This window comes from Eumetopias jubatus, unplaced genomic scaffold, assembly GCF_037043125.1.
Source record: "Eumetopias jubatus isolate StellerSeaLion01/CBP00866 unplaced genomic scaffold, mEumJub1_p1.0 scaffold_10, whole genome shotgun sequence".
In the NCBI taxonomy this organism is placed as follows: Eukaryota; Metazoa; Chordata; class Mammalia; order Carnivora; family Otariidae; genus Eumetopias; species Eumetopias jubatus.
This window is the reverse complement of record NW_028274816.1, coordinates 21,545,510-21,568,238: the sequence shown is the minus strand read 5'-3', so window position 1 is coordinate 21,568,238 and position 22,729 is coordinate 21,545,510. Positions and strand designations below refer to the sequence as shown.

Sequence of the window (22,729 nt, the reverse complement as noted above, 5' to 3'; positions counted from 1 at the left end):
TTTTACCCCAAACCTGAGGGGCATTTGGGCTTATCTCGCCCCAAACTGAGGAGGACCGTCTCCATTTTTCATTAAAGCTGAGGGGCACCCATCCCACATCTTACCCGACTGAGAAAAACATGTTCTACCTCCTCACTCAAATTGAGTCATTACATCATTTTCCCAGAACTGAGGGGCACCCGTCCCTCTTCTTACCCCAACTAAAGGGAAATGATTCCACTTCTTCCTTCAAACTGAGTGGAATCTATTTTCACTTCTTGCTCCAAACTGAAAAGGATCCATCGCCCTGCTTTCCCCAAACGACGGAATCCCATCCACTTCATCCCTCAAACTGAAGGAATCAGGACCATCTCGTCCCTAAACTCAGGGAGACCCGGCCGGCCACTATCTGAAGAAATTCCCGCCCCACCTGCCCGCATAACCCCTCAACAAGAACGCAGCCTCACCGCCACCAAGCTCAGTGAAAACCTCCCCGCTCTGGGCACGCTCTTGAAGGCGGGGCGGTGGGGGGGGTGGGGGGGGTGGGGGGGTGAGCTCCGGTTTTCCCGCCCGCAGAGCCAGTGAACTAACGGGATCACGATCGCGCCCTCTGAGTGGCTGCGGCAAGCCCCGCCCCCAGCAGTGGTTGCCCCTCCCGGCGCTTTCAGGGACTACTCTTGGCTCCACCCCCTTCCTCGGCCCCGCCTCCGCCTGGCTCCGCCCCTCTTCAGCAGCGTCCGGTCAGACCCGGCCCAGACAGCCGAGCTAGTTGAGTAGACGCCACGGCGGGGCCGGGACCCTCTCGGAGGCGCGCGGCGCGAGCCAGTGACACACGATGGCGGGCGAGGAAGACCGCAGAGACGGGGACCCGGTATCAGTGGTGACCGTGCGGGTGCAGTACTTGGAGGACACCGACCCCTTCGCATGTGCCAACTTCCCGGAGCCGCGTCGGGCCCCCACCTGCAGCCTAGACGGGGCACTGCCCCTGGGTGCGCAGATACCCGCGCTGCACCGCCTGCTGGCGGCGCCGCTGAAGGTGAGGGGGCCCGGAGAAAGATTGGGGGCGATCAAAGGTTCATGGCGCCATGAAAGCCTTTGGGAGGTATCCCTCGGGGAGAGGCTGGAGCGGGTGCGCTGCTGCGGGAAAGTCTTGGACTGGGGACTTAAGGTCCACGCTGCCTCGCTTTCGCGGGACGCCTCTCAAGTTGAGGGAAGCTGAAGAAGGGAGATGGGAATTTGTGGTCTGCGCCACTCTGGCTGCCCCCTCGAAGTGAGGCCCACCTGAGGAGATGTTCGGGGTCCACTAGTTGCCTGTCTGCCTGGGTAACCGATCTGGATAAGGTGACGGTGGATGTTTGGGTGGTAGCGGACTAAAAGTTGGAGCTGGGGAAGCACCAGCTTCCACCTGCTTCAGGTGAGGTGGGGCGGGACCAAGAAGAGGGGCGGACCCGGGGCGGGCCACTGGGGGCGGCCAAGGCCTCGAGCGGTTTCTAGAGGCTGGATTGGGTCCTGCCGGATGGAGTGTTGCCCCTGTAGGTGGGGGCCCCGCTTGGGAGTGCCAGTAGAAGAGAGACTTCTCGTGGTGAGGTGAGTCTCTGGGAAGCGGTCCGGCCCGGGACACGCCGAGAGCTGGTGGCTGCACTGGTGGAAAAGCCCTTTGAGTCACCGCCTCCACCATCCCCCGTACTCCCGCCGCAGCCAGCCCACTGCTAGAAGGGAGGGGGCGGGCCAGGCTAATTTTAAACCGCTAGCCTGCCCTAGTTTGCCTGCGTCCCGGAGCCGACTCGTGCACAGTGCTGGGAGAGGCCCTTTTTGAGATGGTTGGCCCTACCTCCCCTCCGGCTCCCTGCGCTCAGCCCCCTGCAGGCAGCGCTTTCCGGCGCGCTGGGTTTCCGGACCAGGACTCTGGGAGGCGCACTACCACCCCCAGGGTTCCCCGCCAGCCAGTACACACTGAGTGGTGAGGAAAAGGAGAGAGCTGGCGGGGGTGCCCTCCCCTGCTCCCAGCCTTAGCTGGGGGGCGAGTTACGCAAACTTGCCCCCCAGGCCCGGGGTCTCCCCTGGAATGTGCCCCGGGCGCCGGGCCCCCAGCCTGCATTCCTCGCTCTGCGGGCCAGCCCCGCCTCTGAGCGCGGGCGGGAGAGTTAGTGAGATTATTGGCGGGGGGAGTGGCGCGTGTCCGGGCAGAGCCCGGGCTTCAAGGCCACGGCTTGAAGGTTGCAGTACGCTGCCCACTTTAGTGTTTTGATGCAACCCCTTTTGTCCTGCCCTGTAAAGGGCAATCTGAGGTGGGCCTGGAAGGAACACCTCCAGCCCGAGGCCACCTTCAATTCAGGATGGGCGCTGGAGAGGGGTGTTGAACCGAGTCTAGGTTCCTGCCTTCACGCTCCTGGAACTCCTGGTGCTGAAATAAGCCTGGTGCATTACAGAGAACATAGTATTCCTCCCAGCCCCCACTCTAGGACAGGACTTAGCCCTGACAGACCTTTTCCCAATTAGGGGCAGATTTGGGAGGTCAGCAACAGAAAAGAACAACCCCCTCTTCTTCCCCTCATTTAGGGACCCATCTCCCTGCTGCACCAGGTGCTCTGTACTCTTAGCTAAAGACTAAAGAGCTCAGATGGAGAATGTGTTAAGTACTCCCCAGCTCAGACATTCCTGGTCTCCCCACCTTTAGGATCTCCCACTTGGTGTACCTGAGGACTACCATATCCCCCACAGGCAGGATATGCTGGTGGGCACACTGAGTTACCACTGTGCCTGTAGCCAGGATTCCCTGGGGCTGGCAGCTGTGCCAGGAATGGTCAGATATACTGTGATGTGCTCATCCCAAATATAAACTGTGACCACAGCCCCGGAATAGACGGCTGGAGGAAGAAGGGCTGAGAATAGGGTAGGGGCAGGGACATCAGAGAGCTGAGAGAGGGGGAGCAGGGCTCCTCCTTGCAGGAAACGTCAACAGCTCTCATTCCTCCCCTCCTCCTATAAGTGTATGCCCCAGGGGCACAGACATGACTCAAGCCTGCCTACATAGCCCTATAGAGGGGAGAGGTGGCCCAGAAACTCAGGCATTCCCATCCCAGGCCTAGAGCAGGAATAAGAAGGAGATCACCACTCAATACATTATCCTCTGTACATCTGTCCAGTAGAGGAACAGGACACAGACAAGTGATGACATCTGCCCTCCCACTCTGGGCACTGACCTTCATCATCCCTGCAGACCCTGCTCCCTCCCTGGGAATATAGGAAGGCCCAGCCTACTTTCTCTCTGGAGCTCCACCCCCACATACCCCATTGGGCTGGGCCTAGCCACTAGAGTTCCCCTGGGGGCTTCCTTTTTAAACCTTTTAGAGCTTTCAGATCTGAGAAGGCCTTGCTCATTTCCTCCTAGTCTAGGAGGAAGCTCCTTGCCACAGCCTCTGACTCATCTCCTGGACTTGGGTGGGAGTGGGAGGGGTGAGGGGGGTGGGGAGGGTCCTGGCAGTGCCTTGGGCCATGCCTGGTGTCCCCAGGGGAATATTAGGAATATCTGTCTTCCCTCTGCACAAGCCTCTCCCAGCCCAGGGACCTGCCCCTGTCCAGGGGAGAACCTGACCCTCTGGCCCTGCATTTCATCTCTTTACCCAGAGCTCTGCTACATTTTGGTCTTCTGGGCAGTGCCTCAGGAACCCGTCTCTGACACCTAAAGGCCCTGCCACGTCTGAGATAGCATTGACTTCTCCCTGGGCTCTGGGCACAGAGACCTGAGTCCTGCTCTGACCCTGATGCAAAGGCCCGAGGAGCCCCCTACTTCTAGCAGCAGGGATAGCCCTAGAAATCTGTCTGGGACCAGTAACTGTTTCCCCAGCTGTGGCTAAAGATTAGAGGAGAACAGGGGTGGCACTGTCCTGGGATGTTTCTTGACCTTGCACCCTCCCTACTCCAGCCTCAGTTTACCTCTCAGGAGCAGTTGTGGCAAGGGGGCTAAAGTGTGAACCTGATCTGCTGGGACAGGGACCAACTGGAGGGATCCCAGAGGAAGTTTAAGGGTAAGATGGGGTGCTCTGGTGATGAACGGAGTCCTTTATTTCCCTGATATGGAGGTCTTTTGGGGAGACTAGAAGTTTGGGATGCGGACATGAGTTATGGCCTTCTCCCAGCTTTCTCTGGGGCCACCATCCATGTCCAATTTACTGGTCATTCTGGGGTCAGGCTGGGATGCAGCCTGGTGAGGGACCCCAGGACCTAGGTCCTTGCAGATGTAGGCATTGTTACCTTGGCGTGTATGGTGCGTATGTGTTCATTTGTGTTCCCTTGCTACAACCGGGAGGACCAGTTCGGGGTATTTGCTGAGTCCAGAAAGCTGAGGGGTGGTCTTCAGCCCTTGGCAACACTACATGCTCCAGCCCTCCACTCCACCTCCCCTCCAGGGTTCCCTGGAGCACTTCCAAAGTCCATCCACCCAAGACCTAGGTCAGGTAGCCCTGGTTCCATTCCTGGATGTGCAGCCTGGGGCATATTCACTGAGTTCCTGAGCCTTGGTTTCCTCACCTGTAAAAAGATTGTCAGGAGAGGGGCACCTAGCTGGCTCAGTTGGTAGAGCATTTGACTCTTGATCTCAGGGTTGTGGGTTTGAGCCCCAATTTGGGCGCAGAGATTGCTTACGTAGATAAAACTTAAAAAAAAAAAAGGAATAGCAGGAGAATCAGATAACTAGGCAACCTGATATGTGACACAGGGGAGGCCAACTTTTTTTTTTAAGATTTTATTTATTTATTTGAGAGAGAAAGAATGAGACAGAGAGAGCCTGAGAGGGGGGAGGGTCAGAGGGAGAAGCAGACTCCCCGCTGAGCAGGGAGTGCGCTGCGGGACTCGATCCCAGGACTCCAGGATCATGACCCAAGCTGAAGGCAGTCGCTTAACCAACTGAGCCACCCAGGCGCCCAGGGGAGGCATAACTATTATGGGTTTCCCTCCTCAAGGCCCATCCATAGTGTCTCATCCAGGAAGTCATGGTCTCGTTGGAAACCCAAGATAACAGTAGAAGGAGGGTCTCATGTTTAAAGTTTATTTATTTGTTTGTTTGTTTAAGTAATCTCTACACCCAACGTGGAGCTTGAACTCATGACCCCAAGATCAAGAGTTGCATGCTCTGGGGTGCCTGGGTGGCTCAGTCGTTAAGCATCTGCCTTCAGCTCAGGTCATGATCCCAGGGTCCTGGGATCGAGCCCCTCTCCCTTTCCCCCTGCTTGTGTTCCCTCTCTCGCTGTGTCTCTCTCTGTCAAATAAATAAATAAAATATTTTTTTAATTAAAAAAAAAAAGTTACATGCTCTCCAAATGAGCCAGCCAGGTGCCTCAAGGGTCTCGTGTTTATAGGAGAGCAAAAGAAAAAAGCAGTTAGCAAAATTATTTCCTAAAACAGGAGTCCTTCAGCATATAATTCTGCCCTCTTCTCCATCTTCTTTCCCTGCCCCTGGTGTGTTCATTCTCTCCTGATTTGCAGTTATGAAAAATATTGGGGAGTAGACACCATGGTCCCCTAAGTTTGGCCCTGCATTTAAAGCCATATGTAATGAGTTGGTGTAGGCTGTCAGAAGAGCCTGAGCCCAGAGAACCAAGAGAAAAGTGGGCTGGATGCTGAAGGGAGGGGCTGAGCCTGGGAAGAATGGAGAGGACTGTACTCCAAAACAGAAACAGAGAAGCGTGCAAGACAAGAACCAGGAGGGAGTCAAGGATGTGGGCCCACACGGGCCCTGTGCTGACCCTCAGCACTGTCAGTAGGCTTATTCTGGCCTGGCCCAGCCCCAGGGTGTGAGAAACAAACCCCAGAGGTTTGGCTCTCAGAAGGGTGACCCGAGCAAGGGGCCAGGGGTGTGAGGGACAAGCACCACCCAGCTGGCAGGAAGTCTCTGTTCTTTGCTACCTTAGCCCACCCTCCCCCATCTCCACCCAGGACAGGCGGCTGGGTTGGGGGGTATCATCCTGGAGGCTTTGGGCTGGCTGTTACCTCAGGACTCCTCTAGGGAGGCCACTGCTGCCACCATGGAGGGAAAGGGGTTAAACCTGCTCATCTGAGGAGGCTGGATGATGGAGCACTTGGCCTTCAGGACCTTACCCCAAATACATGCAGGCCTTCTGGAAGGAGAGAGCCATTCTCTGCTCACTTGGGATTAGAGCACACAAGCATGCTTGCAGGAGGGGAAGAGAGCCTGCCAGAGCCGAGCTTTCTGGGGATGTGCTTCTTGGACCTGTGCTCCAGCAGAGCATATATGTATAGCACAGACCATGAACCTGGGTGTGGAAGTACATACCAGGTATAATCTGATCACCCCTCCAGTGTTTAGCTTTACAGCACTCTGCCCCTCTCCTTGCTTAGCACTCATGGCCCTTGTACTTCTACATGTATTTGTAGCCTTTTTCTGAGGCGAGCCTGCCTGCCTCCCCAGCTGGGCTGGAAGGCAGGAAAAGCAGAAGCAGTATCTTCTTCCCCACTATGTCTTCAACACCTAAAACCAGCCTGGTTCATGAATGTTTGAATGAGTGAACTAGTCTGTGTGTGTGTGATCTGGGGGATCCCTGAAGGAATCTGTTGCTCTGGGGCTAGGGCAGGGTTGTGTGGAGATGTTTCTCTAGGGTCCCAGGATCCTCTAGTCCAAGGTGGAAGGAGATGCAGCTGTGCCTGGATGGGGGTGGGGTGGGCCGGCTGCTGAGTCATCGTGTGGGAAGAGGGATCAGGAGGAATGTGGGACGGCCCTCAGCTGAGCTGGCCCAGGACGGAGTACCCCAGCCCTGGGGCCTTGCCTCGCATCTCAGGCCTGTTCCTGTTAGGCCCTGGAGAAGACGACTCTGCTCCCAGGGAGGGGAGAGAGGCCAGGCCCGCCCAAGGCGCCCAAGGGAGGGCAGGCAGCCAGGCAGGAAGTGGGACAGAGAACAGGCCGGAGTGTTTGTCCTATGTCCCATGTCCCAGGCGAGACGGGGTGGGGGAGGGGGGCGGGAGGAGAGGGGGCGTCACCCAAGGGCCTCAAGGCTGAACTGCCAGGAAGGAGGGGGGTCAGGCTCTCAGGCATGAGCAGGGGTGCAAAGCAGAAACAGGGGTAGGGGCAGGAGCTGGACTCCCTTCCCCCCCAGGGGACCAAATGCCGCTGGAAGCCCTTGGACTGGACCCAGAGCAGGGTAGGGCTGGCAGAACAGCAGGCCGAATGATGGGATTGACTTCCCCAGTAAGAGGGAAGCCAGGAAACACCCTGCTTCTCCAGAAGCGGGCTCTCCCTGGGCCATGGTACGGCAAGGAGCAGGCCCGCTCAATTGAAGGGGACTTTGCTGAGCCCTGCATACTGGCTTTGTGCTACGGGGGAGGTGTCTCGAAGGGGCACAGTGCCGCCCTCAGACTCTGGAGTCACTCCACTAGGGTACTTCTTAAGAAGGCAGTGTCACGCCTGGTGGGGGTGGATGGGAGCCAGGCTGGAGGCATGGTAGGGATACCTGGGAAGCAGAGAAGCGGACAGAACGTGTGCCTTGTACAATGCAGGTTTCAGGGACCCAGTGCACACTGATGGCGTCAGACCCTAAAACCTGGTTTTCAACCTGGAGGCCTCTGAGGTCCAGCCCACTTGGGGCAGGGCAAAGACCCTGAAGCCTAGAGGGACTGACAGACTATAGATTACCCAAAGCTCTCAATTCAGGGAGACAACACACACACTCACGGTCTCAATTCAGGGAGACCACCCACCCACCCACACACACACACACACACACACACACACACACACTCACACACACACACACACACTCACACTCCCTCCCAGCTGGGTTTTCACCAGCATAACACTTTCTCCCTGGGCTTGACTGCTTTGTGGATGCAGCTTATCACCCCCAGGGCTGTGAACTTCCTTGAAAGCAGGAGCTCCCGCCCATCTTTATTCCCCTTCCTTATTCATGTTCATTAGCTCAATAGTGTTTAGTGAGCATTTACTGTGAGTCAAAAGCTGTGCTAGGCTCTGCAGATACAGCATGGGGCAAGACAGACACGGTGCCTGAACCCAGAGAACTCATGGTTAGTGGGGAAGAAGAGTAGTGTATGGGACATTATCACGCTGTGTGGAAGGCCTCACACATGGGAGCTATACACATGGGGTGGAATGGGTCGCCTAGCATTGGCTAGAGGAGTCCAGGAGAGCGTTCCAAAAAACCATTACCTGATCTGAAACCTACAGAATGGGTAGGTGTTAGCTGGAAGACATAGCACGTACAAGGGGCAAGAAAGCCTGGCCCCTGGGGTGCGTGGGCACTGCACATAGTAGGCCTGGGAGAGATGGCTGTCGACGGAATGTGTCGCTGCAGTGCACACCCTGTGGTATGCCACTCTGCCAGCTCTCTGAGTGGGAGGTGGGAGGGCATGGGGTCTCTGTACATACCCTGCCACCTCTTTCCCCCAGCTGGAGGACTGTGCCCTGCAAGTGTCTCCTTCTGGATACTACCTGGACCCTGAGCTGTCTCTGGAAGAGCAGCGGGAGATGCTGGAGGGCTTCTATGAAGAGATCAGGTCAGAGCTGATGGGACCAGGAAGGCAAGGCTGGCCCCCACCCTTGCTTCTACCAGGGGCTGGCTCAGGTGTCAGCAGGCAAGACACCTGATCTCTAGCCTAGGCTGTGGGTTACCTCCTGCCAGGGGATGGTGCTAGGGGAATCCCAAGGCCTGGCCAATGTTACCTGAGGCCCGGGAGGTGTGGGGGGGGGTGGGGGCGCTCTTGCACATACCTGAGATACCTATGTTTGCACAAACCCTCTTGTTGCGGGGGAAGGAGTTGGGCCAGGGTTGGCAGGTGGGGTGGTCTTTAGCTGCCCTGGTGTGGGAGCAGGGACTCTGAGGAATGACCTGGAAACTGCTGACGAGGCTGCTTGATTCCAGCAAAGGGAGGAAGCCTACACTCATCCTGCGTACTCAACTCTCTGTGAGGGTCAGTGCCATCCTGGGTAAGTGTATGAGGGCATTGGAGTCCAGGAGTCCCCCTCCCCACCCATGCTGGCTCAGTTTCTTTCAGGCCTGTGCTGGACAGTGGACAAGGCGCGTGGGAGACAGGATGCGTGGCCCTCCCCATTCCTATCCTGACCTCTCTCCCCAGGGCCAGGGCTGATGCTGCAGCTAAACTGCAATGGGGGTTGCCCAGAGTCAGGGAGTGGAGGAGAAGGTTGGGGGTTCAAGAGTGCTAGAATATTCTTTGGTGGGGGATTGTGTCCCAGTAGAGGAGGGTGTCTGTGCCCCCTTGAGCCTTCTGTGCCCACCTACCCCTTGCAGAAAAGTTGTATGGCTCCAGTGGCCCTGAGCTGCGTCGCTCTCTCTTCTCACTAAAGCAGATCTTCCAGGTGAGGCCCAGAAGTGGGCTGGGGGTGGGCGTCCAGCCTGAGCCCTGCTTAAACTCCCCCATGGTGTCCCCAGGAGGACAAGGACCTGGTGCCCGAATTTGTGCATTCAGAGGGGCTGAGTTGCCTGATCCGTGTGGGTGCTGCTGCTGACCACAACTACCAGAGCTACATCCTCCGAGGTCAGCCCCATCCCTCCCCCATGCCCCCTGCCTTCAGCGACCCCTTTCTGACCTTTTCTTGTCCCTGTGTCCCCAGCACTAGGCCAGCTGATGCTGTTTGTGGATGGGATGCTGGGCGTGGTGGCCCACAGTGAGACTGTGCAGTGGCTGTACACACTGTGCGCCAGTGTGGTAAGTGGCCTTCCACACAGCCATGCACCCTTCCCCACTGCCTTGCTCTGACCTCAGTCGCTCTTCTTCAAAGTGGGCTGGAATGAGTGAGACTGAGGCTCCTCTAAGGCTAGGAGGCACTCCCAACACCTGGACCTAGGGCCAGGGTCTTTCTGCCTAGACTCTCCTCTCCGGGTCCAGCCCCAGAAGCCCTTACCCCTCCCCAGCAGGAGCTAGCACAAGTCTGGCCCATGCCCCACTCATATGTGGTGACCCCTCCCCCAGTCCCGCCTGGTGGTGAAAACGGCCCTGAAGCTGCTGCTGGTGTTTGTGGAATACTCTGAGAACAACGCACCGCTGTTTATCTGCGCAGTCAACTCTGTGGCCAGCTCCACAGGTGAGAGACTGTCCCTTCCTCCCCCACCATTCAGAGCCCTCTCTCCTACCTGTCCCTGCATGATCGCTCCCCTTTCTGTGTGTCAGGCTCTCTTCCTTGGGCCAATCTGGTGTCCATCCTAGAGGAGAAGAATGGCGCTGACCCTGAGTTGTTGGTGTACACAGTCACCCTCATCAACAAGGTGGGGGGGCCCTGAGAAGGGGGGAGAACCAGGTGCCAATTCTGGGCCCCTAAGGCTCCTAACTTCCGGTCAGCCTTAGCCTCGCCCCCCCATCCCCAATCCTCTAGACACTGGCAGCACTTCCGGACCAGGACTCCTTCTATGATGTGACAGATGCGCTGGAGCAGCAGGGCATGGAGGCTCTGGTCCAGCGCCACTTGGGCACCTCGGGCACTGATTTCGATCTGCGCACACAGCTTGTGCTCTATGAGGTAGGCTCGGACATCTGGGCGCGACTGGAAGGGAGGGAAGAGGTGCAGTTCCCCAGCACCCCACCCTACCTATGCGAGTCTCAGCGGCTTGGATCTGGGTCCACCTCCACTAGAATGCCCTGCGGTTGGAGGATGGAGACATTGAGGAAGCCGCTGCAGGTGGGCGGCGGGAACGCAGAAAGCCCTCTTCGGAGGAGGGCAAGAGGAGCCGCCGGTCTCTAGAAGGCGGGGGCTGCCCTGTGCGCTCCTCCGAGCCTGGGTAAGAACGTGCCTTTGCACATGGGGAGGGGTGGATCCGCCTGCAGTGGCCTGGTCCGTTGACAGGCCCCGCCTCCAGCCCTGCAGGCCCTGCCTCTAGCCGCACAGGCCCCGCCTCGCCGACCGGCCCCGCCTCCAGCCCTGCAGGCCCCGCCTCACCGACCAGCCCCGCCTCCAGCCCTGCAGGCCCTGCCTCTAGCCGCACAGGCCCCGCCTCGCCGACCGGCCCCGCCTCCAGCCCTGCAGGCCCTGCCTCTAGCCGCACAGGCCCCGCCTCGCCGACCGGCCCCGCCTCCAGCCCTGCAGGCCCTGCCTCTAGCCGCATAGGCCCCGCCTCACTGACAGGCCCCGCCTCGAGCCCCTCGGACCCCGCCTCAACCGTAATCTCCACCTACTCCGCTGGCTCGGCCCTGGCGAAGGGCCTGGCTCCCAGCCCCATGGGCCCAGCTTCTGGTCTCTGTACCTCGGTGAACCTCTTTCCCGCCATCTCCGTGGGGCCCTCAGCCGACAGCTCCAGCGAGAGGAGCATCTACAAGTAAGTAGGGAGATAGAGGCTGCCCCTAGAGTCCTCTCTCCAGCTGTCCCTCCACTCTGAGCCCCTCCACAGGCCCTCCGCCTCCTCTGCCCAAACTCCTCTGCCCAAACGCGTGCTTTCTCTTTCTTTCCAGACTTCACCAAACTGCTCCTGTTTGGTAAGTGACTGCTGGGGGGTGGGGTTCTGCTCTGACTGGACCTCTTTGTCCTGCTGCTTGTCTTCATATCTTCCTGGCATTCTGCCTGTCCTTGCCCCTTTGTCATCTATGCCCTTGCCCCCCTTCTTTGTTTCTCTGCCGCTATCTCTTCACTCTCTTGTTCTGCTCCATCTTTGTCTCCTACTGCACCCTGTCCTGCTTCATGTCCGTCTCTCCCCTCCATTTCCAGTTTCCTCATGTCCTGCCTCCTCCACGCCTCCTCTTCCCACTGGGGCTGGGAAGGAACCCCTGGTGCTACTGCCCAGCTCTGTGTGGGTATGAGCTGCTGGGCTTTGGAGTGGAGCAGGCATCACAATTACCATCTCTTCCTCTCACCCCCCCACCCAGGGCCCCAGAGAGCCCACCTGTCCCTCAGTCCCCTACTGAGCAGGCCAGGCTGGAGTAAGTACAGAGGCCAGCCTGCCAGGCTTGCCATGTGCTCAGGGCTTCAGCATTGCTTCCCCCCAGCGGGGGTTCCATGTGCCTCATGCAGCCAGAGCTGGGGGACTCTCAGGCCCTTCCGCTCCCAGACATACGCCTCCTCCGTTATCCAAGGGGAAGGGAAGCAGCTCATTGGGGTCATAGTGGTCCCTGTGCTTCAACAGTGACACCTTAACAGCTTTAACCAAAAATGAGGACACAGACTCCCAACCTGGGGCCCAGTCTCCCAGGAATAGGGCAGGGGGGTATCCAGGGTGCTGTATGGCATCGGGATAAAGGAGCAACCTAGGACTGAGGGAAGGGCAGGGACTGAGGGCCAACAGAGGCTGGAGGGCTGAAAAAAAGACACTGGGATCACATTCATTATTTTAACATAAACTGAGTGCCTGTTGTGGTAGCTCAGTCAGTAAAGCATGAGACTCTTAAGCTAAAGCCTGTTGTTTACTGGGCCCTTTTCTAGGCATGGGTCATAGCTCTCAGAAGCTGCCAGACATGGGACAGCCTGGTGTACCCACTGGAACAGCTGTCCCCTTCCCCTGCTCTGAGGGTCCTTGTCTAGAATCAAGACAGTGAACAGGAACAGCAGCAAGCAAGGTTGCAAGTTAGATGTTAAGCAGAACTTCTCTCCATATGTTGAACTGGGGATGCTGGGTTGGCATTGACCCTCCCCAGATATGGAGGACTGAACAGGGGCTGGCTTGGGGGGTAAGTCCTGGGTCTGCTCAGCGCATGGACTGTTCTCTGTGTGTCTCTGTGTGCCTGCAATTTGGGGCAGTGCCCAGGGGCCCAGCAAGGCATGTACACCACCCTGGGCTGGGGTGTGTCAGACACCCTCACTGACAAGTGCTTCCCTCCAGAACCCGATTCCTGGAGAATGTGGCAGCGGCAGAAACAGAGAAGCAGGCTGCACTGGCCCAGGGCCGGGCAGAGACATTGGCTGGGGCCATGCCTGATGAGGCCGATGGACACCCAGGTGAGTAGGTGGGTGGGCAGAATCCATTCATGTTGCCCTTTTGCTCCACAGAGGGCATGATGCTGACAGCTGCTGCTTTTTTCCAGATACCCGGGAACTATGGGGCTCCCCAGAACCAGGCCCTGCACCCAGAACCCCCGAGAGCCCTACCCCCCGAGGTCTGCTCCGGGCCCAGCGGCGCCTTGAGCCAGAACCCAAGGTGCCACTGGCCCCACCAAGTGCCAAGGCCGAGCCCATTCAGGAGTTTCCTATCCGTGTACCCAAACTCTGCATTGGAGACCTGGACTTCTCAGATCTGGGGGAGGACGAAGACGAGGACATGCTGAATGTGGAGGCTGTGGAGGCTGTGAAAGGGGTCCCACCCCCACCACCCCCACTGCCTGTGCTCTCTGGAGGCCCCCCGCCTCCTCCGCCCCCACCTCCCCCACCCATCAAAGGCTCACTCCCACCACCTCCACCTCCAGCCGCCCCCCTTCCTCCCTCAGCACCTGATGGTCTAGCCCTCCCCACCAAGAGGAAGACAGTAAAACTCTTCTGGCGGGAGCTAAAGCTGGCTGGGGGCCATGGAGGCTCTGGGAGCCATTTTGGGCCTTGCCCCACCCTATGGGCCTCACTGGAACCTGTCTCGGTGGACACAGCCCGGCTGGAACACCTGTTTGAGTCCCGTGCCAAGGACGTGCTGCCTTCCAAGGTAAACCCACCCTCGTCTGCAGGGTAACCCCAGTGGAGGAAGGAGGCAGTCAGAGCTTAAGGGTCTGACCTGCCACTCATTTCCCACATGGGGGAACCGAGGCAAAGAAAGGCATCGAGTCTTGTCTGAGGTCTCTCAACAAGGTATCAGCAAAGCCCTAACTAGAATCTCAGCTCATCCCAAAGTCTTACACATCCCAGATCCCTGGTTGTGGGGTGACCGCACCATCTAGCCATTTCAAAGGGGCTTTAAGAGTGCCCTCTTATATTGTTGCCCCAGCTAGTTCCTTTCCCAATCTCATACCACTCTTCTCAACTTTAAAGAAAGCCGGTGAGGGCCGCCGGACAATGACCACAGTGCTGGACCCCAAGCGCAGCAACGCCATCAACATTGGCCTAACCACCCTGCCACCTGTGCATGTCATTAAGGCTGCCCTGCTCAACTTTGATGAGTTTGCTGTCAGCAAAGATGGCATTGAGGTGGGGATACCGGCTAGGGGTATTGGAGGGAGGTGGGAGGTTTGGCCCTCTCCTTTAGTCAGTGGGCATGGGCTTGGTATTTCTACAGAGCAGTCCCCAGACCCTGGGGATCCCCCAGATGACCTAGGGATGAGTCCAAACCAACTCCTGAAGCCTCAGGCCAGGACTGAGGGGACTATGTGGGGTGGTGGCTGCATCCTCAGAAACTGCTGACTATGATGCCCACGGAAGAGGAGCGGCAGAAGATCGAGGAGGCCCAGCTGGCCAATCCTGACGTACCCTTGGGCCCAGCTGAGAATTTCCTGATGACCCTTGCCTCCATTGGGGGCCTGGCCGCCCGCCTACAACTCTGGGCCTTCAAGCTGGACTATGACAGCATGGAGCGGGTACTTGGATTATGGGGGGGCGGGGCAGGAACGGGGGCAGGTGAGCACAAGGACCAGGTAGTTTGAGAGTCTCTCATCTCCCACTCCAGGAAATCGCAGAACCACTATTTGACCTGAAAGTGGGCATGGAACAGCTGGTACAAAATGCCACTTTCCGCTGCATCCTGGCCACTCTCCTGGCTGTGGGCAACTTCCTTAACGGTTCCCAGGTGAGTGGGAGCACACGAGGGCTGGTGGCCAGGGCTCTGGAGCCAGCCAGGCCCAGGCTCAGATGGGGTCCTTTCAGAGCAGCGGCTTCGAGCTGAGCTACCTGGAGAAGGTGTCAGAGGTGAAGGACACAGTGCGCCGGCAGTCACTGCTGCACCATCTCTGCTCCTTGGTGCTCCAGACCCGGCCTGATTCCTCGGACCTCTACTCAGAAATCCCTGCCCTGACCCGCTGTGCCAAGGTTAGCACCAGCCAGAAGCTTGGCTAAGACCAGCCACGGCAATGAGGGAGCGCAACTTCCTGGGGCTGGCTCTCCCTGTCTGGGCTGTTGTGCCGGGGTGTGCCCAGCTAGGTGTCTGCGTGGGCAGTGTCCTTGGCCAGAAACACTCTTTCCTCTACTGGCCTGGCTACACACACCTACTGTTTTTGGGTCTCCGTTTAGCCACCACTTCCCCCAAGAAAGCTTCCCTGTTCCCCATTAGATTAAATGGACTTGTCTCCTGCATTAGACTTGTGAGCTTTTGGAGGGCAGGAGGCAGGTTCTTGGCTATCTGGGTCCCTAGGGCCCAAGCTGGCTGGCCTGACAGAGGCAGCCTCAGGTTGTGCCCTTCTGTGGGGGGACAGCATGCATACCCCCTGCTTTTCCAGGTGGACTTTGAGCAGCTGACTGAGAACCTGGGGCAGTTGGAGCGTCGGAGCCGGGCAGCTGAGGAGAGCCTACGGAGCTTGGCCAAGCATGAGCTGGCCCCAGCCCTGCGTGCCCGCCTCACCCACTTCTTGGCCCAATGTGGCCGTCGTGTAGCCATGCTGCGGGTAGTGCACCGCCGTGTCTGTAACAGGTGGGCACACGGGCCAAAGAGGCAGGACTGCCACCACCATCCCTCAAACCCCACGCAGGACTCACCATCCCTCCTTACCCCGACCTGCTTAGGTTCCACGCCTTCCTGTTGTACCTGGGGTACACAGCCCCGGCGGCCCGCGAGGTGCGCATCATGCAGTTCTGCCACACGCTGCGCGAGTTTGCACTGGAGTACCGCACTTGCCGGGAACGGGTGCTGCAGCAGCAGCAGAAGCGTGCCACGTACCGTGAGCGCAACAAGACCCGGGGCCGCATGATCACGGAGGTGGGCACCCTTCCAGGTTTGGACTACCACCCCCTGTGGCTTCCTTCCCCCGCTCCCAGCTCATCCTTCTCTCCTCTGCAGACAGAGAAGTTCTCAGGTGTAGCTGGGGAAGCCCCCAGCAACCCATCTGTCCCAGTGGCTGTGGGCAGTGGGCCAGGGCGGGGTGATGCCGACAGTCACGCCAGCATGAAGAGTCTGCTGACCAGCAAGCCTGAAGACACCACACATGGCCGCCGCAGCAGAGGTGGGACCTGGGGCCACTGGGAGCAATGGGCTTTGGGGTCACCTTGACCTGACTTCCCCATCTGGTCTCCCTTAGGCATGGCCCAGAGCGGCTCCCCAGTCATGCTGACAGCAATGGGGTCCTCCATTGCACCCCCAGAAGAACCCCCAGGCTCCGGTTTACCTAGTGACACTTCAGATGAGATCATGGACCTGCTGGTGCAATCAGTGACCAAGAGCAGTCCCCGTGCCTTAGCTGCTCGGGAACGCAAGCGTTCCCGGGGCAACCGCAAGTCTTGTGAGTACTCCCCAAATGCCCACTACCCACTTTAATCCCATCAACCCCCTTCCAACCCTGCTCTGTCCCTGCAGTGAGACGGACGCTGAAGAGCGGGCTCGGAGAGGACCTGGTGCAGGCACTGGGACTGAGCAAGGGTCCTGGCCTGGAGGTATGAAGGCGCCGCCTCCAGGGCACCTACCTGTCGGGGGCCCCAGCCTGCAGTACAAGAGACTAGAGAGTGAGGAGGGATCAGCAGAATTTGGGCCTCTTCTCAACCCCAGGGCCACTTTGTGCCCAGTGGACAGTGCCTTGAGCAGTATTAGCTGTGCGTGCCTATGTGCAAGAGTGTGTGTGTGTGTGCATGTGTGTGTGTGTGTGTGTACACACGTACTTGTATGAGCTCCCCGAATATGTGGAGTATAATAAAGTTTTCCTAGCCAACCCGAGCATTTTCCTGCTTTCGAGGTACCCACATTTGGTCTGTAGCAGGAGGCTAATACTGGCTACTGTACAGCAGGACTGGCTCTCCCTGCCTCGCCCTTCATTATCACCCACACAGCCATTAGCCACATTCTGAGCCATTTATTCAATAATCCTATACCTTAGACTGCTTTTGGGCCTGGACTAGGCAGGCCCTCCTTGCTCCTGGCATGGGGGCCATGCAGCCTGTGGCCGAAGTGTCAGGGGCTATAACCGCTTCATCTGCCGCCGCTCCTGTCGGCGCTGCCGTTTCTCATTGTGCTCTGGTGCTGGGGTGCCACCGTCTGCTGTGAACCAAGGGCCCAGCACATTCACCCAGAGGAGGTAAAGGGCCCGGCCCGGAGCCTAGGACAAAAAAGGTAACTTGAAGCCAGGGCAGGAAGTGAAAGAAGAGAAGGGTTAAATGCTCCAGCCCCGTCTTGGGAGCCCTACAGTCCACGCACCAGAAGCCAGAAGGACCAGATGTAGAGGGAGAAGCAGCTGAGCACCTGCACGATGGCTGTCAGTAGGATCACATCCTTAAGGTGCCTGTGGATAGAAGGGAGGCTGCAAGGGCCAAAAATAGTAGATGGGCCCCAGTTCATCTCCCTTCTACCCTCTTCAAGTTGCGGGCAGTTGTGGGTCTTGGGCTATCTGGGCCCCAAAACCCCAGCCCTGGGGCCGCTCACCTGGGCTGGCAGCGGGGGACACTCACTCTGCCATGCCCTGCTCCATGTTGAGGTCCATTCCACCATCCATCAGGGCCCCATCCTCAGAAAAGGCTGCCCGTGCCATCGAGCTCATAGAGTGGTAGCTGGCCCCATATACTGCCAGACTGAAGGCCAGGGCCATCTGCAGAATAAGAATGGTATCAAAGGCCAGCCAGTAATCCTATATGCTTATCCACTTCCCAGGATAGGGGACACTTACCCAGGCCCAAAATGAGGCAGATGAGTAGAAGAACACCAAGGTCACAAGACAGTAAATGGCCTGTAAGCAGATATATGATCAGGCTGGGATCAAAAGCTACCCTAAACCACGGGCCTTCCTCAACTCTGACCAAGAGTTATGCCAGGCTGTGGAAAGAGACAGGCTGTTTCTCATAGGATTGGTGGGAGAAAGGGGTCTGTTCCCTGAGTCCCCAGACTCCCCTCTGATATGTCAGTCCAGGAAAGAAGGCCCTGTGTATCTGGGATGGGAAGGATGGGCTCAAGTCCATCTGAGACTCAAACCCTCCTTTCATTTTTGGTTGTTTTGTTTTGACTACTCTGCACTTTCTTTGGGCTGGGATCCATTCTCATTTTTTTTTTTTAAAGATTTTAAAAAGATTTATTTTTTTTTTAAGATTTTACTTATTTATTTGAGATAGAGGGAGCATGAGAAGGGGGAGGGTCAGAGGGAGACACAGACTCCCCGCTGAGCAGGGAGCCCGATGCGGGACTTGATCCCAAGACTCCAGGACCATGACCTGAGCTGAAGGCAGTCGCTCAACCAACTGAGCCACCCAGGCACCCCAAGATTTTATTTATTTGACAGAGACACAGAGAGAGAGGGAACAGAAGCAGGGGGAGTGGGAGAGGGAGAAGCATGCTTCCCTAGGAGCAGGAAAGGACCCTGGGATCATGACCCAAGCCAAAGGCAGACGCTTAACAACTGAGCCACCCAGGTGCCCCTCATTTCTTTTCTTTTTTTTTTTTAAGATTTTATTTATTTGAGAGAGAGAGAATGAGAGAGAGCATGAGAGGGTCAGAGGGAGAAGCAGACTCCCTGCTGAGCAGGGAGCCCAACGCGGGACTTGATCCCAGGACTCCAGGATCATGACCTGAGTCGAAGGCAGTTGCTTAACCAACTGAGCCACCCAGGCGCCCCATCCCCTCATTTCTTTTTAATTGTAGTTTTCTTTTGGAAAACTACACATGGTTGTCACATACCACCACCCCCCACCCACCCCCACCCCCACCAGAGCTGACTGTGGGATCTCGGGTGGGCACAGTAGCAAGGAGGTAGGTACTTACATTGGCCCCCAGTATGATCCGCAGATAGAACTTCAGAGTCTCTCTGTTCTCTTCAAATATCTGCTTCTTCCCTCTCGTGCCCACTTTTCCCTTGGGCTGCAGAGGGATGGTAAGATGCTGTCAGAGCCCTCCTCAGCCAGGGTCCTCCTTACCCTCCCCCCAAGTCTGGTTAGGTACAGACCCTATTACACCTGCACCTAAGCCAGTTCCCCATGTGCTCAAATCAAGCACAATCCTTGGGATACCCACCCCTCCTCCCGTCCATCCTGCTTAAGGCTGACACCATCTGTGCAACACCCCTACCAATGATCGCCTCCTGTTCACCCTGGAACAATCCAACACTAGGCTGATATCTCCTGGCTCCGCTGGTAAGGTCCAGCTTTGGGTTGACTACCCCTTCAAGGGGGACTCCCGAGTGGCGCTGAATGGTGCGCCCCTCCGGCCTCTGCTGGAGTAGTCCAGATCTCGGCTGACGCCCACCCCTTTCAGGCCCCTAAGGTCTCCGACCAGGTCTGGTACAGTCTGGTACTGACGCCCACTCCCCTCCCGCACCGCTTCTGCTATGGCGGTGCGCCCCTCCATTCCCCCGCGCTAGCTCTAGTAGGGTCTGGCCACTGTATGGCGCCCCCCTCTGGCGGACCCGCTTCCTTTGATATCCTTCCTCTGTTTTCAGTCTCCCGGCCCCGGGAATCCTCTGCCGTTGCGAACCCCGCCCTACCCGCCCTCCTTACCGCCATGGCGCGACGCAAACACCCAGCGAGAAAAACAAGGGAGAGCGACCGAAACCGCGGTCAGTAGGTACCACATCGGCAGCACAGGTACTTCCGGTGCAGACCCAAATCGTCACAACTGTGACGGAAGTGGGGAGGGTCCACTTCCTTCCCAAGGCCCGCCCCCCGGAGTCGCTAGGACTACATTTCCCAGAAGGCCTTGCACGGGGGCGGAGGCGGCGGGGACGCGATGGCGGAGTCGCCAACCCCTGGAGGTGAGAGGAGGCCGCCCTCAGGCCTGGCTTGGGACAGGCTCCGCCCTCGGGGGGGGGGTCTCGGGCTGGGGGGAGGGGCTGTCAGACAGCTCGCCAGGCTCCGCCCGCCTGGCGGAAACAACCTGCCCGAGAAGGAGCTGCAGGCTATGGGTAACGGCCCCGCTTTTGGGCCACCCCGTACCCTTAGCTTGGGGGAACCATCCTCTCCTTCCCGGTCGGCCCCAAGAGATGGCTGCCCTGTCACCTCAGCGAGGACAGGGTCTCTGCCTATTCCCTTCTCTAGCGATGGCCGCCCCTCCCCCTCAGTTCTGCAAGATGACCGTTCCATCCCCTCGTCCCGGAAGGGTAACCGATCTTATCCTCCTTGGCCCCTTGGGATGATCACTCCATTCCCTCTGCCGCGAAGGACGGCTGCCCCCTCCCCCTGGCGGTAGGAGACAGATTGCCCCTCCCATCAACTCCGGCCACAGTCGCTGGATTACTTCACCGAGGACAGGCCTGCTCCCCACTGCCTCCGTCCCTAGTGATGGCTGTCCCTACCTCCTTCACCCCATGGGATGTTTGTTCCTTTTCCTTAGCCTGGAACAAGACCACCCTCCCGCCATTGGCCGGAGAGAGAGAACAGATTTTGTTCCCAGTGGCCTCTTGGGATGGCCTCTCCGCCCCTTTTGCCTTGAGAGTTGGCAGCTCCCTTCTGCTGCCCACCGGAGACAAGCCACCCTTTCCTCATTGGCCCTGGAAGGTGCTCCTTCCCCTTAGCAAGAATAGGGCTGCTCCCACCCCCTTTAGCCCCCTACCATGCATCCTTTATCTCCTGGGCCCCAGAGGATGTCTACTACATAGATCCCAGGAATGACCAGTCATAATCTCAGTTGTAGCCCCTTAGGATGGGGTTCATGGGATGGTGACACCATCCTTACCATTGCCTCCTCTTCCCCCTAGAAAAGCCACCCCCTTCTCAGCTCAAAGAATCATGCTCCCTCTCCTCAGTGAGGACAGGTTTTTTGCCCTCTCTCGTTGCTTTTTGGGTCTGTTGCCGAGCCCCAGAATATAGGATGGCCAGTCTTAACTTGGCTCAGACAGGCTTCCCTGCGTCCCACAGGGTGGGGCCTTAGTCGGCCCCAATCCCATCAGTGTTCTCTTCCCCCTGTCTGGCTTTCGAGCCCCGAGGCGGTTCTCCCCAGGTCTCTCAGTAATGATCTGTTTTATCTTCCCCACGCCTTCCCTGAGCAAAACTTTGGTGAAAATTGAGGTAGAGGGCTTTGATGAAAATAGAGATAGAGCACTGTCCATTTTTAATTCAAACCAGTAAATATTGGCTGAGTACCTTTTGTGTGCTAGGGATCAAAAGGAAGAAGAGGTTAGAATGGGCTGGTAAGGTCAAGGTTAAGAAAGGGCATTCCTGGAAATCGGCCTACATAGGCAAAAGGTAACAGACATGGTATGGTTGTAGGACAGTGGGAAGACTGAACTGGGGAAGCTCTGGGATCAAGGGTCCGGTCAGGCATAGGGCCTGGCAGGGTCTTGCTTAGGGTCTTGCTCACCCAAGAGTATAGAGATTTTGTCCTGAGGATACTGGGGTACCATGAAGGTTTTCATCAGGGATGTGCTAAGACTAAAAGCTGTTTTTTAAGGAAACTAACCTTGTCACAGTGTACAAAATGACTAGCAAGACTGAGCCTGGAGGCAAGGAGGGCAGGTGGGAGATTGTAGAAAGAATCCAGGTCTGGGGTGATAAAGATCTGAGCTACTGAGGTGCTAAAATTTCGAAGGTAGAAATATTAGTAACAGCAATCCAGCAACCATTTATGGAACATCTACTAGGTATCAAGCACATCGTAACTATTATATATGGTATGGAAACTGAAGCTCAGAGAGATCAGTTACCTTGCCTGAGGTCACATAGGTCACACAGCTTGGAAGTAGTAGAGCTGGGATCTGCATGAGTCTTAGTTACCCTGGCCTAAGCCTGTGCTGTACACCTGTATCTGACAGCGAGGGACAGAAGAGCATGAAGAGTACAAAGTATTATTAGGATCTTAAAAAAAAAAAAGAATGGAATAAAAAAAAGGATCTTCATGTGAGATGCACTATTGGCATTGAAGCTCAGGTGCTGGAAAGTTGGGAGGAAGGGATGCTTTGGACTGAGAATATGAATTTTGGTTGAGATGAAGGTGATAGTAAGACATTTAGATAATGGATCCTGTGGACGATTGGCAACACCAGACTAGCACATGAATGATGAGACAATATGCGGATACTGAATTGTTGGTTATTGCTGTAGAGGTAACTGTTGAAGCCATGCAAATGAATTTACTATCCTAGGAAGTAAACAGATTGAAAGACCCAAGTCTGAGCCATGGGAGCCACAGAAGAATCCAGAAACGGGGCAGTTGGAGTTGGAGAGTGGAGCCCTAGAAAACACAGTGTTACAAGAGTCCAAGAGAGAAGATTTCAGAAGAAAAGAATAGTTAATATTAGATCATTCTTGGCCTCACCAGTCCTGTATAGGGCCTCCAACCTCATGACCCCCAGACTCATAGGTGGAGCGAGGGCCTGAGCACCTGGGCTGGGTCCTGCTGGGATCATATCTTAACAGTCAGCTGAGAAGGCGAGTTGACAGTGGAGAAAATGGGGAAAGAGGGAGGACCCAGAGCCTGACCTGTGAGGGCAGGAGGAAGGGGTGTGGTTTCCAAAGATCAGAGGAGGACACCTGACTTGCTGTCCTAGGTCTTATGCAAGACACTTTACTATGTGTGGTTTTTTTTAAAAGATTTTATTTATTTGAGAGGGAGAGAGAAAGAGAAAGAGCAAGAGCAAGAGCAGGGGGAAGCAGACTCCCCACTGAGCAAGGAGCCCAATGCAGGACTCAGTTCCAGGACCCTGGGCTCATGACCTGAGCCGAAGGCAGACCGACGGAGCCACCCAGGCGCCCCGACACTTTACTATGTTATTAAATTCTCAGCACAACCCATTTAAACCTCACTACCATTGCCAT

General features: G+C 57.0%; 2 protein-coding genes across 6 annotated transcripts; one reads left to right on the top strand and one right to left on the bottom strand.

The window, feature by feature from the left end:
- The first annotated feature begins 723 nt into the window (after positions 1 to 723).
- On the top strand, positions 724 to 16,713 carry FHOD1 (formin homology 2 domain containing 1). 4 transcript variants are annotated; one of them, XM_088027420.1, is made up of 24 exons: positions 726 to 1,015; positions 8,396 to 8,502; positions 8,868 to 8,932; positions 9,255 to 9,322; positions 9,396 to 9,501; positions 9,578 to 9,672; positions 9,937 to 10,048; positions 10,135 to 10,229; positions 10,337 to 10,480; positions 10,594 to 10,739; positions 10,818 to 11,273; positions 11,407 to 11,430; positions 11,818 to 11,871; positions 12,768 to 12,883; positions 12,970 to 13,574; positions 13,898 to 14,053; positions 14,257 to 14,439; positions 14,529 to 14,648; positions 14,726 to 14,887; positions 15,295 to 15,485; positions 15,578 to 15,770; positions 15,852 to 16,014; positions 16,090 to 16,290; positions 16,365 to 16,713. In XM_088027420.1, exons 1-24 carry the CDS (start codon positions 815 to 817, stop codon positions 16,445 to 16,447), a joined length of 3,846 nt encoding a protein of 1,281 aa, XP_087883546.1. In that variant the 5' UTR covers positions 726 to 814; the 3' UTR covers positions 16,448 to 16,713. The 4 variants fall into 4 exon arrangements, with proteins under 4 accessions (XP_087883544.1, XP_087883543.1, XP_087883546.1 ...); XM_088027419.1 differs by lacking the exons at positions 11,407 to 11,430; positions 11,818 to 11,871 and adding an exon at positions 3,905 to 4,007 and having other exon boundaries at positions 929 to 1,015; XM_088027418.1 differs by lacking the exons at positions 11,407 to 11,430; positions 11,818 to 11,871 and having other exon boundaries at positions 724 to 1,015; positions 10,878 to 11,273.
- Positions 16,714 to 16,839: 126 nt separating this feature from the next.
- Positions 16,840 to 19,585, bottom strand: TMEM208 (transmembrane protein 208). 2 transcript variants are annotated; one of them, XM_028094401.2, is made up of 6 exons: positions 19,478 to 19,585; positions 18,747 to 18,842; positions 17,662 to 17,721; positions 17,447 to 17,583; positions 17,196 to 17,298; positions 16,840 to 17,097 (listed from the first exon to the last, which is right to left on the bottom strand). In XM_028094401.2, exons 1-6 carry the CDS (start codon positions 19,481 to 19,483, stop codon positions 16,960 to 16,962), a joined length of 540 nt encoding a protein of 179 aa, XP_027950202.1. In that variant the 5' UTR covers positions 19,484 to 19,585; the 3' UTR covers positions 16,840 to 16,959. The 2 variants fall into 2 exon arrangements, with proteins under 2 accessions (XP_027950202.1, XP_027950208.1); XM_028094407.2 differs by having other exon boundaries at positions 17,196 to 17,280.
- Between the last annotated feature and the right edge of the window lie 3,144 nt (positions 19,586 to 22,729).

Coding starts and splice junctions, on each gene's coding strand:
- FHOD1 (XM_088027420.1), top strand. CDS start 815: ATGGCGGGCGAGGAAGACCGCAGAGACGGGGACCCGGTATCAGTGGTG. Junction 8,933..9,254: donor GAGGGTCAGTGCCATCCTGG/GTAAGTGTATGA, acceptor TACCCCTTGCAG/AAAAGTTGTATGGCTCCAGT. Junction 14,440..14,528: donor ACTATGACAGCATGGAGCGG/GTACTTGGATTA, acceptor CTCCCACTCCAG/GAAATCGCAGAACCACTATT.
- TMEM208 (XM_028094401.2), bottom strand. Junction 17,299..17,446: donor ATGGAGCAGGGCATGGCAGA/GTGAGTGTCCCC, acceptor TGGCCCTTGCAG/CCTCCCTTCTATCCACAGGC. Junction 17,098..17,195: donor TCTGGTCCTTCTGGCTTCTG/GTGCGTGGACTG, acceptor TTTTTGTCCTAG/GCTCCGGGCCGGGCCCTTTA.